We start from the raw sequence: 16,012 nt of genomic DNA, 5'->3' as shown, positions 1-16,012 counted from the left end.
CCTGCTGAAATATTTCTCGCCCTAATTAGTTGTTAGACATTAGAGTTTGATCTTCTTAACTTTGCTCTTATCCATTTTTAAAACTTTTGCCTGCTTCTCAGTGAGCATATATGAGGTAGCTTTCCTCTAAATAGTTCATCTTTTTACTTTTGCTACAAACCTGGTCTAACCTTTTTAGTGAATGGAGAAAAGAGAGGGACGTACTACTCTTGCATCCTTTTTTGATATCCATTTCTCTTTGGGTTGCCTTCAGCGATTTTTTTTGCTTATATTATCAGATTCATATTCATCACCTTTTTTTTCTTTTGCATGTCTTAAGATGATGACTAGAAATTTATTGTACTTTCTTCAACAGGTTGAATTGGTAATTCTTCCTCGTTCAGTAGTAAATGAGAATCCACCTGAACAACAAAACCAACAGCCACCTCCTCCACCCCCTCCACAAAATCAGGATTCTGGAGAGGAGCAAAATGAGGAAGAAGAGGACCAAGAAGAGGTCAGTGAACTTCGATGTCTATTGTTAATTCTAACTCATAATAGGAAAAGTGTTATTTAAGCTTGCAAACCCTTCCTTAATCTAGGATGAAAGCAATGAAGAAAATGAGCAGCAACAGGACCAAATACCTGAAGAATTTATATTTGATGCTGAGGGTGGTCTGGTGGATGAGAAACTCCTCTTCTTTGCTCAACAAGCACAGAGACGTAAGGGGAGAGCTGGGAGAGCAAAGAATGTCATATTCTCAGAAGACAGAGGACGATACATCAAGCCAATGCTTCCAAAGGTTTTCCCTTGATATCACCCTCAACTTCGTTTGACCTGAAAAAGCCCTAAACTAGTGTTGCAGCTTAAGCACATTTCTTATAATGTTTTCCAATATGTAATATTTTTCCTTTCCAAAATAAAGGATATCTGCAATGGTATTAAAGGTTAATCAAAGGTCTACTTGACTGTTTGGACACCTTCACATCATATAATTTATACTTGGACAGGGTCCTGTTAAAAGATTAGCTGTGGATGCGACCCTGAGAGCAGCTGCGCCGTACCAGAAATTGCGTAAAGAGAAGGATACTTCAAGGAGTAGAAAAGTTTTTGTCGAGAAAACAGATATGAGGGCCAAAAGAATGGCAAGGAAAGCTGGAGCCCTGGTATGTAACATTGTCTCTCGCATTCTCTGGATGGGTGTTTCAATTCCAACGTAGGTATTACAAAAATAAGCAAGATTTTCCCGCGATAATACAAGTATATATGCCTGTCAATTTTAATAGAAGACAGAAAAAAGAGCCAGAGCCTATAAATGATGCCTGAAAATCTTTTTGTGGTCACAAATCTTCTGTTACATTACCAGTTAAGATATCGTCAGGAGATTAGGATTGCAAGTTGATATAAGTTATGACTGGAGTTGCTTAATCCAGTAATTAAGCTGCATATTTGCTAAGCCAAAGTGATTGAAACCTTAAGCTACTTTGAAAAGGCCTTAATTCATATATACAATTTGTTAACGGAGGATGAGTTTGTTGGCCTGTTCATGCTTTTATAAATAGGTTTTAGTAATGCAAATAGGTTTTAGTTATATTAGTTTCCTTACCACTGTTGCACGGCAGGTCATTTTCGTAGTTGATGCAAGTGGCAGCATGGCGCTGAACCGTATGCAAAACGCTAAAGGTGCTGCACTCAAACTGCTCGCAGAGAGTTATACAAGCAGGGATCAGGTGAGAAAACTCTCTTATTCGGTTTGTCCAGGACATCATCTTGCGTTGAGGAATCTGTTACCATGGGCTACGTTCAGGAAAATATTTCTAGTTTTTGCATACATTTAATATAAAAACTGTCCTCGCAGGGTACCAAAAAGAAAAATAAAAAAGAAGAAAAAAATTGTTGCTCCTGCAATAATATTCCTGTGATTTGGTATAGGTTGCTATTATTCCTTTCCGTGGAGATGCTGCAGAGGTGCTTCTGCCTCCATCCAGATCTATATCAATGGCAAGAAAGCGTCTTGAGAGACTTCCATGTGGCGGTGGTTCTCCTCTTGCCCATGGTTTAACCACGGTAAGTTGGCCTGTTAAGGCTTTCATGTACTGTCAATATTTTCTATCATGTCATAGATAAAATTATGTAGTTATGTCATGATATTACTGTAATAATCTGGTTGAACGAAAATTCATTTTAGGCAGTCAGAGTTGGACTAAACGCAGAGAAGAGCGGGGGATCATCCTAACGATTGAGATAGTTTGTTTAATTGATGAGGTTGTACCACAAAATGTTGCCCCTCACTGACACCTGATTTTCCCTAATTGGGATTCCTGATTGTGTTTCAAGGGCTGCTTATGCGATTTAGGGTTCGACACGTTGAGATTTAGAGGGCTTTAGGGACCGATTCGAATTCAGTCGTGTTTTGCGTCATAGATCTGTGTCTTTCCTTTTTCAACCCTTTCAATCAATGCTAAGAGCGGTGATGTCGGGCGGATCATGATAGTGGCAATAACAGATGGTCGAGCTAACATCTCACTGAAAAGATCCACTGATCCCGAAGCTGCTGCTACTTCAGATGCTCCTAGACCGTCGTCCCAAGAGTTGAAGGTTGAGCTTTAATGTCTCAGGATAATGTTTATATTAAAAAGCAGTCTCTTATTTGCTTATAACTAGATTATTCTTGTCATAACAAGAACGAGATTCCGCTTTATAGGACGAGATTCTAGAAGTGGCTGGGAAGATATACAAAGCGGGAATGTCTCTTCTAGTCATAGACACCGAGAACAAGTTTGTCTCTACGGGTTTCGCCAAGGAGATCGCAAGAGTTGCACAAGGTTTGCGCTTCTTTGCTTTCAGACAACATGTTCAAACTCTGCAAGATAGAATCACATTGCAATGTGTTGCCGTTCTTTTATCTTTTTGGCTTTGGCAGGAAAATATTATTACTTGCCAAATGCTTCGGATGCTGTCATCTCGGCTACAACTAAGGATGCGTTATCGGCCCTGAAAAATTCTTAAGGTATGGTTTTAGACGAAAGGCAGTTCTATTACGTTGACTGTCTGCAGTTCAAGGTTTGTGCAGCTTAAACTCGAGCTTCATATGTCTCAGCACCAAAAGGTTCTTTATGCTTTGCCATATTAATATTCTTCTTGTGAAATTCGAACTTAAACCCAAACGGCCTTGACAACGGTCGTGAGTAGTGACCCTTGCGAGCAGGTATAAAATTTTTTCCGTAAAAAAATTCAGACCATTCCACTGCTGCTGAACATGAAGGAAGATACATCCGCAAATACACGTATACAAATTGCGATACGTGAGTGTTAATTCTGACTCCACCACGATAGTTCAAGAGTGGAAGTTTATTTTAGGCTGTAATATCAAATGACATAAACACTGACCCTAACTCCACAAAAGTTAGTTCGGAGTCTTAATCCTTATTTATATATTAGAGCGTATTTTATACACACTCGAAATATGCCGGTGTATGATTTTTTTTAAATAATATTTAGTTTTTTTTATCAAACATATAAAAACAATAAAAAAAATCTCTATAGTCTTATTTCTATTAATATTTAGTGTAAAACACCTCAAAACCCATCATCCCAGACAAAATAAATATTAAATCACACCACGGCTATGATACACCAATATCTCCATACGGAAAGATACCAACTCTCTTATATATCAATTATTTTTTACATTTTTTTTTTTGGTAAAATCAATTGTTTTTAACATATCAATTCAATCTCTAAGAACACCTTATATTTTCGATTAGTCACGCCGAATTTTAATGAAAAGATATTAGAATTCAGTAACGTTTATGAGTGAGCCTATTATACTTTTAAATATTCCTAATTATATTTGCAAGTTGAATACAATTAATATATTAGTATTAATTTGGTCCAATAATATTTGAACATGTTTGGCAGTCCAATTGCTCCTACGGCGGAAATTATTCTTTTTCTTGAAAATTGTTTGGAAAGTAAATGTATATTACCTGCAAAATTAATGAGCTTGTTTTTATAATTTTCTTTTAATTTAGTTTAGCTCTAGAATAACATTTGTGTCATTTTACAATTATTCAAGAAATCATACGTACTTCGTTTTTAAAATTTGCAGCATGTTTTGATATGTTGCTTAACCTGCTCGTGTACTATTTACACATATTTAATCAGAACAAACAATCCAAATTATATATTATTGTTATTATGTTGATCTTGTGATTAAGTTTAATATTATAGAGTTTGGAATTTTTATATGTATACATATGAACATATCAATATTTTAAAAAATAACACATATATCTTATACATATACGGATCCTAAATATAATTACAAACCCAAAACTTTTTAAGCCCAGAGGCAGAGGTCATTCCCTCAAAGTTACTCCCAAATGCAAATAAATAAATAAATTAGAAACATAAATAAATAAAAAGATTATTAGAGAGAGTTTTTTTTATCTACAAACACGTTTCACAAAATAAAAATTGAATCACCCCCAATAAGCAAATTTATTATGTTTTCTCCATTCATAATCCTATTCTCTCTCTAGAAAATATACCCTTTCTTTCTCTCACTAGAATCTCTCTCTCTCTCCCTTTCCGGGTCTCGCAGCCGACGATTCATCCAAATTCGGGTCGAGTCGTCGTCTTCAAAACCTTGTTAATCTCGTCTTCCGACGAATTTCTCCCCGCCATCTCCCGAATTTTGAGTCCGGAATCGGATTCGACTCGGAAAATCTCCGAAACGTGAGAGCGGAAACAAAAAACAAGAGAAACGAACAGACACGTACCGGTTTCTGTTTTCCCGGCGTCGGAGATAGATTATCTGGAGAGATTCCAGGAGGTGTGTTCAAATCTGAATCCTGACGCTACCTGTGCCGTTGTTTGCGAAACCTAATTCGATTTAGCCGGAGTTATCCTCTTTTTGCGACTGTATAGATTAGCTTTTCCCACGAAACTCTTGCTCTTTGCGTCTGGCTGATACATCCTTTTCAGCACTGAATTTTCCCTAATTGGGATTCCTGATTGTGTTTCAAGGGCTGCTTATGCGATTTAGGGTTCGACACGTTGAGATTTAGAGGGCTTTAGGGACCGATTCGAATTCAGTCGTGTTTTGCGTCATAGATCTGTGTCTTTCCTTTTTCAACCCTTTCAATCAATGCTTTTCATTCTCGTGGCTCTCTGGTTGCCGAACATCGCGTTTCTGTTGATTCTGTTTAGTGTTGCGGGTCTCTCGAGTGAAGAGGAGAGTGGCAGCTAATGTAGTAATTTGAATTGTAGCTTCACTCGAACTGGTGTTTTTGTATACCATTGATGAAGATTAGGATTTCAGATGCTTCAATGTGTCATTGGGTTTGAGACTTTTCTTTATTTGCTTCAAATGATGCATGTGATTATATTTCCCGCTTAATTCTCTTTTCCTTCTCTTCTTCTTCCGTTGGCAAATTATACTAGTTTAAAGTTTCACTTTAATTGTTGACTTTTGATTTGTATTTCGTGGGATTTGAAAGAACTTAGACACTGCTAACTATCTGGATATCCTTTCTTTGCTCGTATTCGTGTTCCTATTCTGCATATCAAAATGGTAAAAATTTCCATTCACCTAACACCTATTTCCTTTTTATTTCCGTGTTTTCTTAGTCGTATTGAGAGACCAGTGGAGAAGATATCAGTTGGCATTGACGAACAAACTTATTGAGTTGGAGCTCTAGTACTTAGATAAGTTGCTCGCTTCATGTGAGAAGATGGCTTTCTTTAGGAACTACTCAAATGATGCTGTTTCACGTAGTGTTCTTGATGACAAAGAGGAACAGGAGAATGCTGCTACATTTCAGAGGTCAGCTGTGAATGAAGATGTAGATGGTACTTACAGTGATAGGGGTTTTGACATAAACATGGATGTGCAGTATCAAAGTGATGCAGAACCAGAGTGTAGTGATAGGTTGCAAAATGGCGCAACATCTGATAATGTTGTTGGTTATGCGGATCCTAGTTTTCAAGCCTCAGGAAGAAGAACGGGTGTATCTGGAAAATGGGGTTCAACATTTTGGAAGGACTGCCAGCCTATGGGACAGAGAGGTGGCTCTGATTCTGGCCACGATTCACAATCTGATTACAAAGATGTTGACCATTCTGAAGATAATCTCTCAAACGAATTGAATGATAGATTAGAATCTGAAAATGAGGAGCACAAAGTAGTGGACAAGCATCAGAGGGGTCAAACTGATGTTCCAGCTGATGAGATGCTGTCTGATGAATATTACGAACAAGATGAAGAACATCAAAGCGATCCTGTGCACTACAAAGGCTACAACCACCCTATGAATTCTAGATCACTGCTGAAGCCAGCAGCCGCTAATAATAGCAAGTCAAGGGCCTCAAGGGCTGTACACAGAAACATTAATGATGATGACGATGATGACTTTGGCAACAATGATGATGCAGATGCCGATTACGAAGAGGAGGAAGATGGTAATTATATGTCAGTGTACTGTTTGCTAGTATATAACAGTTGAACCTTGCCCCATTTGGTCCTTTTTTTAGGGCTTTAGTAATGATGTTATCTTATTTCTGAACAGAGGATGACCCTGAGGATGCTGACTTTGAGCCTGATGATACTGTACCAGGTGCTATCGCAAAGAAAAAGGTCAGAATTTTTGGATTTCTGATTGCTAGATTATATATTTGTCATGTAACGTTTTGTATCACTGAAACTAAAAACAAATGGAGAAATGGTGTCTGAGTTTTTTTTACAATAAGCATGTTTCTATGGGGGCAACTTCATGGTAATTAATCTATTGTATTCTGGTTTATAGTTCGCTATTTCCTGGCTACTGAGATTTCATTTTATCCGAGCGTATTTTTTCGTACAGCAAGACCAAGATTGGGAAGGTTCCGGCGAAGATGATGAGAGCGATGAAGATGTCGATGTCTCAGATGAGGACGATTATTATGATACGAATAAATCTAAGATTAGACAGCAAACGAAAGGCTCTCGTAGATTAAGTTCTGGTCGTGAACAAAAATCGTCTCAAGCTCCTAGTCGGCAAAAGAAGAAACCACTATATGAAGAGGACTACTCAGCAGAGGACTTTGATGACAATAGTGATGAGGATTTTAAAAGTATTACCAGAAGAGGCACAGTTCTACGAAAAGCCAATGGAAGGTCCACAGGCAATTTAGGACACAGTAGTGAAGTCCGCACCTCAACCAGATCAGTTCGTAAAGTATCTTATGTGGAGAGTGAGGACAGCGAAGATGAAGATGGTGGGAAGAAGAAAAAGACCCAAAAGGTAGAATATACTTGCTGTGTTGTCAAGGTTATGTGTGGTCTCTCCTTTAATAATTTATGTTTCCACGTGAGAGTCTTGGAAATTGAATGGGTTAGTTGATAGATGAAATTATATCATGGGCCTTTAATTGCATTGTCTACTATCTAGTTGTAGCTGTTTTCTGCTTAAGGTATAATCTATATTTGTCTCAGAAACAATGTAAATGTTACTTCACTATGCATGTTATCCTTCTTGATGGGCTACTACCAGATGATGAACAAAGGGCCAAAATTCTGTGTCTTGCTTGTGCTTTTGTTTCTGGGTCAATTCCAACTGGTTTACCTAGAGCAGTTGTGATTGTTTCTCAATGGGAGAAAGAGTGCTTATTTCTTGATAATTGCAACATTTTTTTAGATAAATCCGAACTATCATAAGATTTTCCTGTTCTATTATTTTTTTTCTGAATTATTTTGTTTTAGGATGAGATTGAAGAGGAAGATGGGGACGCCATTGAAAAGGTGCTGTGGCATCAGCCGAAGGGCATGGCTGAAGAGGCCCGAATCAATGACAAATCAACAGAACCTGTTCTGATGAGCCAACTGTTCGAGTCTGAACCACATTGGAATGAGATTGAGTTTTTAATAAAATGGAAAGGCCAATCCCATTTGCATTGCCAGTGGAAATCATTGGCTGATCTCCAAAATGTATGCTCTGAGGTCTCCTTACAATTTACTTGCATATTTTTCTGCTGATCTTTGTGTGTGTATATGAGTGCATATTTATATACAAATATGTGTGGATGTATATATGCATGTGTGTTTCTCGCTTGCTCGTGCTTTCTTCCGCTCTTGTAAGCATTCAGGTGAAGTCATACATTTGTGATATCCTTTTCTAACGGCTAGTTGTCTTGTTCATCATGTTTTGCAGCTTAGTGGCTTCAAGAAGGTTCTCAATTACACAAAGAAAGTGATGGAAGATATTAGATACCGGAGGGCTCTCTCACGCGAGGAGGTAATATTTGAGGGCCTGCTACAGTTTTTAACTCGCCTGCAAGGAACATAATTATGAGCTTTCTTCAATATAAGGAACAGCCGTTGCATATTTTTTTCTGTTTTGAAATTTTATAGGTTCTGTTTATATGTTAGATTGTCACATGTAAAATGCAAAATTATAAGGCATTATCATATTACTTATGTATTCCTATGGTGGTTCATGTTAAGTAGATTTATGTGAAAATACAGTCTCAGGTATATTTGCAAAAATTTGACTCATCTGGATTTGGTTGCTCTCAGCACTAGAAACAGCCACAATTTTGTATACTTACTATATTTGGCAACCTTTCAGATTGAGGTCAACGACGTGAGTAAAGAAATGGACTTGGATATCATTAAGCAGAACAGTCAGGTTTGGTCTTTTTAATATGTTCTCTTGGGGTTCCCCATCTTCTTCTCCCTTTTTTGCCATGTCTTTCGTGATTTTATCTCGTATTTTTGTTCCTTGTGGAACTGAATGAGTTTGTGTGATTTAGGTAGAAAGAGTAGTTGCAGATCGAATAAGTAAAGATGGTTCGGGTGATGTAGTGCCAGAGTATTTAGTGAAGTGGCAAGGGCTTTCATATGCTGAAGCTACCTGGTAAATTTTTCTTCATTTCATCTTTTATTAGATCCTGTTCCTTTATATCTTTAACTTATGTTTTGGTGTTGTGTAAAGTAATAAGAAACTTGGAGTTGGATCCTTCTTTGCTTGCTATTTGAACGGATCTTTCTCCTTTTTTTGTGTTTATGTTTCTGTAGTTGGCATGTTATATAAATTGACAAGCATGCTATAAAAACATCAAACAACTAGGATTCTTTATATGTTTTAGTTCTTTGATTATCGTTTTCTTCAATGTTGATTTAGGGAGAGAGACGTGGACATAGCATTTGCCCAAGATGCTATTGATGAGTACAAGGTAGAGTTTCTCCCCTACTTAGTTTCCCTTTTAATTTGCCATTTAGTTATTTTGCTTTATCTCTTTGTTCAAATATCCTTTTCCGCCAAGTTTTGTAATGCATAAAATGTTTGGGTTCAATGGCTATGTGGTTATAACTGATGACTTCTAGTCCTAGAAAAACTGCTTGATTCTTGTCTATGATACAAGAATATTGAAATTGGTATTATACATGTTAAAAGATTTCAAGCATGCTATTTACAGTCTATAAGAATATTAGTGTTCAACTCATTGCAGTGGGTTATCTGCACTAGTTGATATTTTTGTCTCTCTTTTCTCTCCTATGTTTCTGTTTTATCTATTCTCTCTAAATTGGAGTGTATATGTGTCCATGTTTGCATGGGACGATTAAGAAATCAAACTTGTTTTCTTACTTTTGGACTCTTATCTGCCCCTTTGAATCAGGCCCGTGAGGCTGCGATTGCTGTGCAAGGGAAGTTAGTGGAACAACAGCGGAAGAAAGGAAAAGGTTTGTGCTATGTGAATTGTTTGGCTTTGATTTTGTTCATTCCTGTTTTCTTTTTCTCCGTAGCTGGAAACAGATTAATAAGTGTTTGTCTCTTAAGATGTATTTATCCTTTGAATGATTTGGGTGGGTGTCGTTCAGTATGTATTTCACCTTCCGATTTGGCTTTCGTGTAGTGGTGTAACATAAACTGGATATTTTTGTTGTGAACTTAAAGATAGGAGGAAAACTTGCTTAATTTATGGCCCTGAATACTATCATCTTTATCATTCTTCATACCCTTTTGGGCTTGATTGGAGATAACTGTTGTTTTTCATGCTTTCTTGTTTTTTTGCATGTTGCTTTTGTTAATACTCGCTGGAACCAAATTAATCTTGTTTCAATTCAATTACTGGAAAATAGATTGTAAATGGTTCTCAATGTATCCTATACTTGTTAGGTTCTGAGGGGTATCATCCTGTGCATGAAAAATGTTATGTGCAGTGGAAAAGATAGATGATGTCCTTGAAAAGAGCTCTTCACCTGAATTCAAATGCTGTTCATTTGCCGTGTCTTTGTTATGTCGGGATAAATTGGAGATGAAATCATTTGCTTTGTTTGTGTTACAAAATTTGCTTCCTTCCCAACTTCTATATCCAATCCAAGATCACTGCATGTTTTGGAAAGCTTTTTACCATTTTGCAGTTACAGTTACCATTATGCACTGTTCATTTTATTTGTGTAGCAAGTTTGCGAAAGCTTGAAGAACAGCCCGAGTGGTTAAGGGGAGGGAAACTTCGGGACTATCAGCTCGAGGGCTTGAATTTTCTAGTCAACAGGTATACTGATGTCGTTTGGGAGAGTTGAGACATTCTTTAATCCACGGAAAGAGATGTCATCCCTCTCGCGAATTGTGCATGAGCAGCCTCGGCTTTACTTTGCTGTTTTGTGTAATGCTTTGTTTTACGTCATGTCACAGCTGGCTTAATGATACTAATGTCATTTTAGCCGACGAAATGGGTCTAGGGAAAACTGTTCAGTCTGTTTCAATGCTTGGTTTTTTGCAGGTGAGACTCTCTCTCTTTCTCTCCCTCTTTTGGTTGTACTTGAGCTTACTAGGGTTGAAAATGTTGTCCTCCCAACGCTTTCTCACTTTTGAGTTATATTAAGGAAACTCAGTTTATTTTTTCTTGCAGAATGCTCAACAAATTTCAGGTCCATTTCTTGTTGTCGTACCATTGTCAACGTTAGCTAATTGGGCTAAAGAATTCAGAAAGTGGCTTCCTGATATGAATATAATAGTATATGTTGGCACTCGAGCAAGTCGAGAGGTGAGAAACTGAACATGATATGCTGTATTATTCTCTATCTGCTTAGTTTTAAGGGTTCCTCGGTATCTCCATTGGATGGCCTATCAACATATCTAATTTACTGGCCTGCTAAATATATGAGTTGTCTAATCCAAATTGGATTACTGGTCTTACTTTTTCACCCTTGCAAATACATGCTTTAAATTTTCTGTCTAACAAATTCTTGTTATCTAACTCATGGTAAAGAAGTTTTCTCTCTTTGTTAGGCTATTCTTTTTCTATCATCTGTCGTAAACTTTAACCATGAGGAGCAGCTTAATTGTTTATTGTTTTTCTATTATTATTTTACTTGTTGATTCTTTTGTCTTGCCGGTCTTGTCGTAAACACTGTGCCAACGGTAAAAGACACATTTTTGCCTGTAGAGTGCGATGTTGTCTTTGGTTGATTAGCCCCTCTTTTGTTTATTTTTTTCTTTCTTTGTTAGACATTAATTTTTTATATCTGTCTGGCTTCAGGTCTGTCAGCAATACGAATTCTACAATGATAAGAAGGTTGGCAGGCCCATAAAGTTCAATGCCTTGTTGACTACGTATGAAGTGGTTCTGAAGGACAAAGCTGTTCTTTCCAAGATTAAGTGGTGTTACTTGATGGTTGATGAAGCACATAGATTGAAAAATTGCGAGGCGCAGCTCTATACAACCCTTTTGGTATCTAACTGAGCCAAGAACTTTTATCTGTCAGTTATTGTGTAATTCAATTGATCAGAATGAAATGGTGTATGTTTATCTGTTCAGGAATTCAGCACCAAGAACAAGTTGCTTATTACTGGTACTCCTCTGCAGAACAGTGTTGAAGAGTTGTGGTACTTCTTTTCTCTCTTTTTTAGCTTTCCTCTGGAGGGGCCAAATCCGTTAACTATTTTTTTGGGTTCAATTATCCTGAAATTTCTTCGTCATTTGATACTATTCTTTTTTCTTACACTCATGTTAGACGGTTGGGGATTCCCATTTTTAATCTAGTTAATGGCTTTGATAGTGCTGATCAAATGAATAATACCAATAATGATGGCGTTGATGATACCTATGGATGTATTTCTACTGGCATTATTGATGCTTATAATGATTTGTCAGTTACTTGTGTCTTAAATCTGTTGCTAATTTTGATGTATCAGGTCTTCTGGTAATTGGTGTAACACAACTCTTTCAATGTTTTGATGGAAAAACACTAGTCTTGGTTGATGTGCTGAAGAAATTTTTGTTAGTGGCAGTTATAAAGCATTAAACTGTTAAAAGCTCCTTTATTTGTTTTCTCTGGCAATGCTAGGTCCTTGAGTTATTTGGCAATGTTGGTTTGTGGAAGCCGTATGTCGCATTTGTGGGCCTTGTTGCATATGTTTTTTATTCTTTTTTTTTCCTACTCTTGGTGTATAATTCACCTGCTTATCTCTCTTTTTGCAGGGCTCTGCTCCACTTCCTTGATCCTGACAAGTTTAAGAATAAGGATGAGTTTGTTCAAAACTATAAGAACCTTAGCTCATTTAACGAGAATGAGGCAAGTTTTGACCATTTAGATTGTATGTTGTCCTTTACTAAATACGTTCATCCACTAGCTTATATATTTCTTTTATGTTCAGCTTGCCAATCTCCATAAGGAATTGAGGCCACATATTCTCCGACGAGTGATCAAGGATGTTGAGAAGTCTTTGCCCCCAAAAATTGAGCGCATCCTAAGGGTTGAGATGTCTCCTCTACAGAAGCAGTAAGCATTATTTTCAGGCCAAGGCCTGTTGGCATGCTCTATTGTTTTAGTTTTTTTAATTAGTTTCCTCCAATTTTTCTCGTTTTAGGTACTATAAGTGGATACTAGAAAGAAACTTCCATGATTTGAATAAAGGAGTTCGTGGCAACCAGGTTAGTCTTGGAATATATATGATCCCAATTTCTCAGATTTATTTTCGCCGATGGTTATGGTAAGCTATATTCTCTTAATATTGCTAAGCTTTTAGAGTTAAATCACAAATGCTTTTTAATATACTTTTAGTTATTGCTTCTAGAAATTTTGTTATTTATTTTACATTTATTATTTCAAATGTAAATCTAACACGACGTCGGCTAAAATCAACAGGTTTCACTTTTAAACATCGTGGTGGAGTTGAAGAAGTGCTGCAATCATCCTTTTCTATTTGAAAGTGCAGACCATGGGTATGGTGGGGACATAAATGATGGCACTAAACTGGAGAGAATAATATTAAGCAGCGGGAAGCTAGTTATTCTAGACAAGCTACTTGTCAAATTGCGTGAGACTAAACACCGTGTTCTTATTTTTTCACAGGTGTGATTCATCGACTTTAGCTTTAATTTTGTGATTTATGACGTATTTGCTTCTGTACTTGGATATTTCAATATTTTTTGTTATTCCTTTCCTTCCTACGTGTGTTCATGTTCTAATAACATGAGTTCCTCATTCCCGGTCACGAGAAATCCGTATCTCACAGGTCATCTTTTGAAATATTTCTTTTGTGCTAAAAGAATGTCCAGATTAGTTGTTTGAGATAAGATTCTTTCTGTTTCTTAGATGATGCTTGAAAAAACATCTAAGTTCAATAGGTTTTAGAGATTTAGATCTAGATTTAGTTTCTGCTCTTGCATTTTGTTGGAAGGTTTTCTTGCATGGTTACTTTAACAAGTTCCCGTGGCTTTTAGTTATTGAACTAATCATTTCATGTTGTTTGTTTTGCTTGAATGGTATTAATTACAGATGGTAAGAATGCTAGATATACTGGCAGAATATTTGTCGCTAAGAGGGTTCCAGTTTCAGAGACTGGATGGTAGTACTAAGGCTGAGCTGCGTCAGCAAGCAATGGATCATTTCAATGCACCTGGTAGTGATGATTTCTGCTTTCTTCTCTCAACTCGAGCTGGTGGGCTGGGCATCAATCTCGCTACTGCTGATACAGTCATTATATTTGATTCTGATTGGAACCCACAGAATGACCTACAGGTTTTCCTAGAATACCCTTCTCCCTTTAGATTTCATATCTTTTCATACCATTTTGCTGACAAGGGAATGTGAATCTTGTATTCTTTCAGGCAATGAGTCGAGCTCATAGAATTGGGCAACAAGATGTTGTTAACATCTATAGATTTGTCACGAGCAAAAGCGTTGAGGAAGACATATTGGAGCGTGCTAAGAGGAAAATGGTATTTCATTTTTAATGTGGTCGTCATGCTGATGCATGTGCAGGAATTTAATTTGGAAAAATCAATTTCCAAGTATCACATCATTATCGTGATGAAATTACATCTTTAATTTGAACCACAGATTCGTAGGGGAGTGTAGAGCTTATGCAGAACTATTTTCATTCATTTGCTTAATTTGTGCTTCATGCTTCGTGATACATGTTTGAAAATTAAATTACTCAGCAACAAGACAAGATAGCAGCTAACCGTTGGTTAATAGCTGTGCTTTCTACTGCTGATGGGTGACTTTTTTCATTCACCATGTTTATCTTAGGTTCTTGATCATCTGGTCATTCAAAAGTTAAATGCGGAGGGTCGGCTGGAGAAGAAAGAAACTAAAAAAGGAAGTTTGTTTGACAAGGTAAGGGCCGCTTTCAATATTGGTCATCGTGGTCTTTTGGATTTCTTGTAAGGTTTTAATCTCATTTGAGGCCTGACACTGTATAATTGCAGAATGAGCTTTCTGCAATTTTGAGATTTGGAGCAGAGGAACTTTTCAAAGAGGAAAAAAATGACGAAGAAAGCAAAAAACAGCTGTTGGGTATGGATATTGATGAAATTCTTGAGAGGGCGGAGAAAGTGGAGGAGAAAGATGCCGATGAGGCAGGACATGAATTGTTGAATGCTTTTAAGGCAAGCGTCCACGCCCCTCTCTTCTTTTTCTTATTCTGTTTTCGGTGAAATGAATGGATGAAGGAAAGAGAGCGAACCGGATTTCTTGTCAATGTTCTTATTAATATTCTTATCATTGTTTATTCGTGATTTTTTGTCTTCTGTTGATCCTCTGCACTTACAGGTCGCCAATATTTGTAGTGCGGAAGACGATGGGTCTTTCTGGAGTCGGTGGATAAAACCTGATGCTGTAGCTCATGCTGAAGTAGAACTTCTATCTTGATTAAGGCTATTGTCGCTGTTGCCAGATATTTCTTGTTTCATTCTGTTTTAGTTTTATTGATTTCTAAGCTTGTGTTCCTTTGTACAGGAAGCTCTCGCACCTCGAGCTGCCAGGAGTACTAAGAGCTATGTGGAGCCTAATCAGCCAGATAGGGCTAGTAAAAGAAAAAAGAAAGGATCTGAGCCTCTGGAACAATCGGAGAGAGGCCAGAAGCGCAGGAAAGCTGAATATTCTGCTCTGTCAACTCCAATGTTAGAAGGGGCCTCAGTTCAAGTCAGAGGCTGGTCATACGGAAATCTGCCTAAGAGAGATGCACAACGCTTTTACCGTGCAGTATGTCAAAACTATTCTTCATATCTAGTTTTACTCTCTGCATATCTATCGTGAGATATCTGAGGATGGTACTGGTTGTAGTTACTTTTTTGTTTAATTCTTTAGAATACTAAAATTAGGATACACCTTTTTTTTGTTTGGGATATCCTTGTGTGCTTTGATGTCTGATTTATCTTGTGGGTAGTTTTTGTTAATAGCCTCGAGTTTTTTTAATGTTCTAGAGTCACTAACCGGTTCAGCTTGTATCGTATTCATGACACTTTCTGCACCTGCAAATCTCGGTTAGCTAAATTTTTCGTTGTTTGATCAGGTCATGAAGTTTGGGAACCAAAACCAAATTCCCTTGATTGCAGAAGAGGTGGGTGGTGTAGTTGGAGCAGCGCCAGAGGAAGCACAAGTTGAGCTATTTGATTCTTTAATAGATGGTTGTCGAGAATCTGTTGAATCAGGGAGTTTTGAACCAAAGGTTGGATTTGAAACCAAAAATTTGAATTTGGGACCCTGATGTTTATTAATTTCCTTGATTTTATGGGTCCCCCCCCCCCCCCCCCACT

General features: G+C 37.3%; 2 protein-coding genes across 3 annotated transcripts in view; both read left to right on the top strand.

Moving 5' to 3' along the window:
* LOC104826486 (magnesium-chelatase subunit ChlD, chloroplastic) overlaps positions 1-3,171 on the top strand; it is a 7,154-nt gene extending 3,983 nt beyond the window's left edge. Inside the window, exons 8-16 of the mRNA XM_010559204.1 lie at positions 356-496; positions 582-782; positions 991-1,146; positions 1,603-1,710; positions 1,913-2,047; positions 2,169-2,195; positions 2,444-2,578; positions 2,685-2,805; positions 2,904-3,171. Coding sequence (XP_010557506.1) covers positions 356-496; positions 582-782; positions 991-1,146; positions 1,603-1,710; positions 1,913-2,047; positions 2,169-2,195; positions 2,444-2,578; positions 2,685-2,805; positions 2,904-2,989 — 1,110 coding nt within the window. The 3' untranslated portion in view covers positions 2,990-3,171. The remainder of the gene's footprint in view (positions 1-355; positions 497-581; positions 783-990; positions 1,147-1,602; positions 1,711-1,912; positions 2,048-2,168; positions 2,196-2,443; positions 2,579-2,684; positions 2,806-2,903) is intronic.
* A 1,345-nt stretch (positions 3,172-4,516) lies between these two features.
* Positions 4,517-16,012, top strand: part of LOC104826485 (protein CHROMATIN REMODELING 5) — a 14,339-nt gene continuing 2,843 nt past the window's right edge. The window contains exons 1-26 of one of the 2 annotated variants that reach the window (XM_010559201.1): positions 4,517-4,817; positions 5,615-6,445; positions 6,553-6,620; positions 6,847-7,266; positions 7,725-7,949; positions 8,173-8,256; positions 8,590-8,649; positions 8,774-8,877; positions 9,145-9,196; positions 9,641-9,704; positions 10,426-10,519; positions 10,660-10,747; positions 10,877-11,011; positions 11,507-11,698; positions 11,786-11,853; positions 12,449-12,542; positions 12,625-12,749; positions 12,838-12,901; positions 13,116-13,322; positions 13,749-13,991; positions 14,081-14,191; positions 14,505-14,591; positions 14,684-14,863; positions 15,027-15,107; positions 15,213-15,458; positions 15,769-15,924. In XM_010559201.1, coding sequence (XP_010557503.1) covers positions 5,719-6,445; positions 6,553-6,620; positions 6,847-7,266; positions 7,725-7,949; positions 8,173-8,256; positions 8,590-8,649; positions 8,774-8,877; positions 9,145-9,196; positions 9,641-9,704; positions 10,426-10,519; positions 10,660-10,747; positions 10,877-11,011; positions 11,507-11,698; positions 11,786-11,853; positions 12,449-12,542; positions 12,625-12,749; positions 12,838-12,901; positions 13,116-13,322; positions 13,749-13,991; positions 14,081-14,191; positions 14,505-14,591; positions 14,684-14,863; positions 15,027-15,107; positions 15,213-15,458; positions 15,769-15,924 — 3,975 coding nt within the window. In that variant the 5' untranslated portion in view covers positions 4,517-4,817; positions 5,615-5,718. The remainder of the gene's footprint in view (positions 4,818-5,614; positions 6,446-6,552; positions 6,621-6,846; positions 7,267-7,724; positions 7,950-8,172; positions 8,257-8,589; positions 8,650-8,773; positions 8,878-9,144; positions 9,197-9,640; positions 9,705-10,425; positions 10,520-10,659; positions 10,748-10,876; positions 11,012-11,506; positions 11,699-11,785; positions 11,854-12,448; positions 12,543-12,624; positions 12,750-12,837; positions 12,902-13,115; positions 13,323-13,748; positions 13,992-14,080; positions 14,192-14,504; positions 14,592-14,683; positions 14,864-15,026; positions 15,108-15,212; positions 15,459-15,768; positions 15,925-16,012) is intronic. The other variant, XM_010559202.2, reaches the window with a different exon arrangement.

This window comes from Tarenaya hassleriana, unplaced genomic scaffold (genome assembly GCF_000463585.1).
Source record: "Tarenaya hassleriana unplaced genomic scaffold, ASM46358v1 Cleome5, whole genome shotgun sequence".
Lineage (NCBI taxonomy): Eukaryota > Viridiplantae > Streptophyta > Magnoliopsida > Brassicales > Cleomaceae > Tarenaya > Tarenaya hassleriana.
This window is presented reverse-complemented; position numbering and strand designations above follow the sequence as displayed.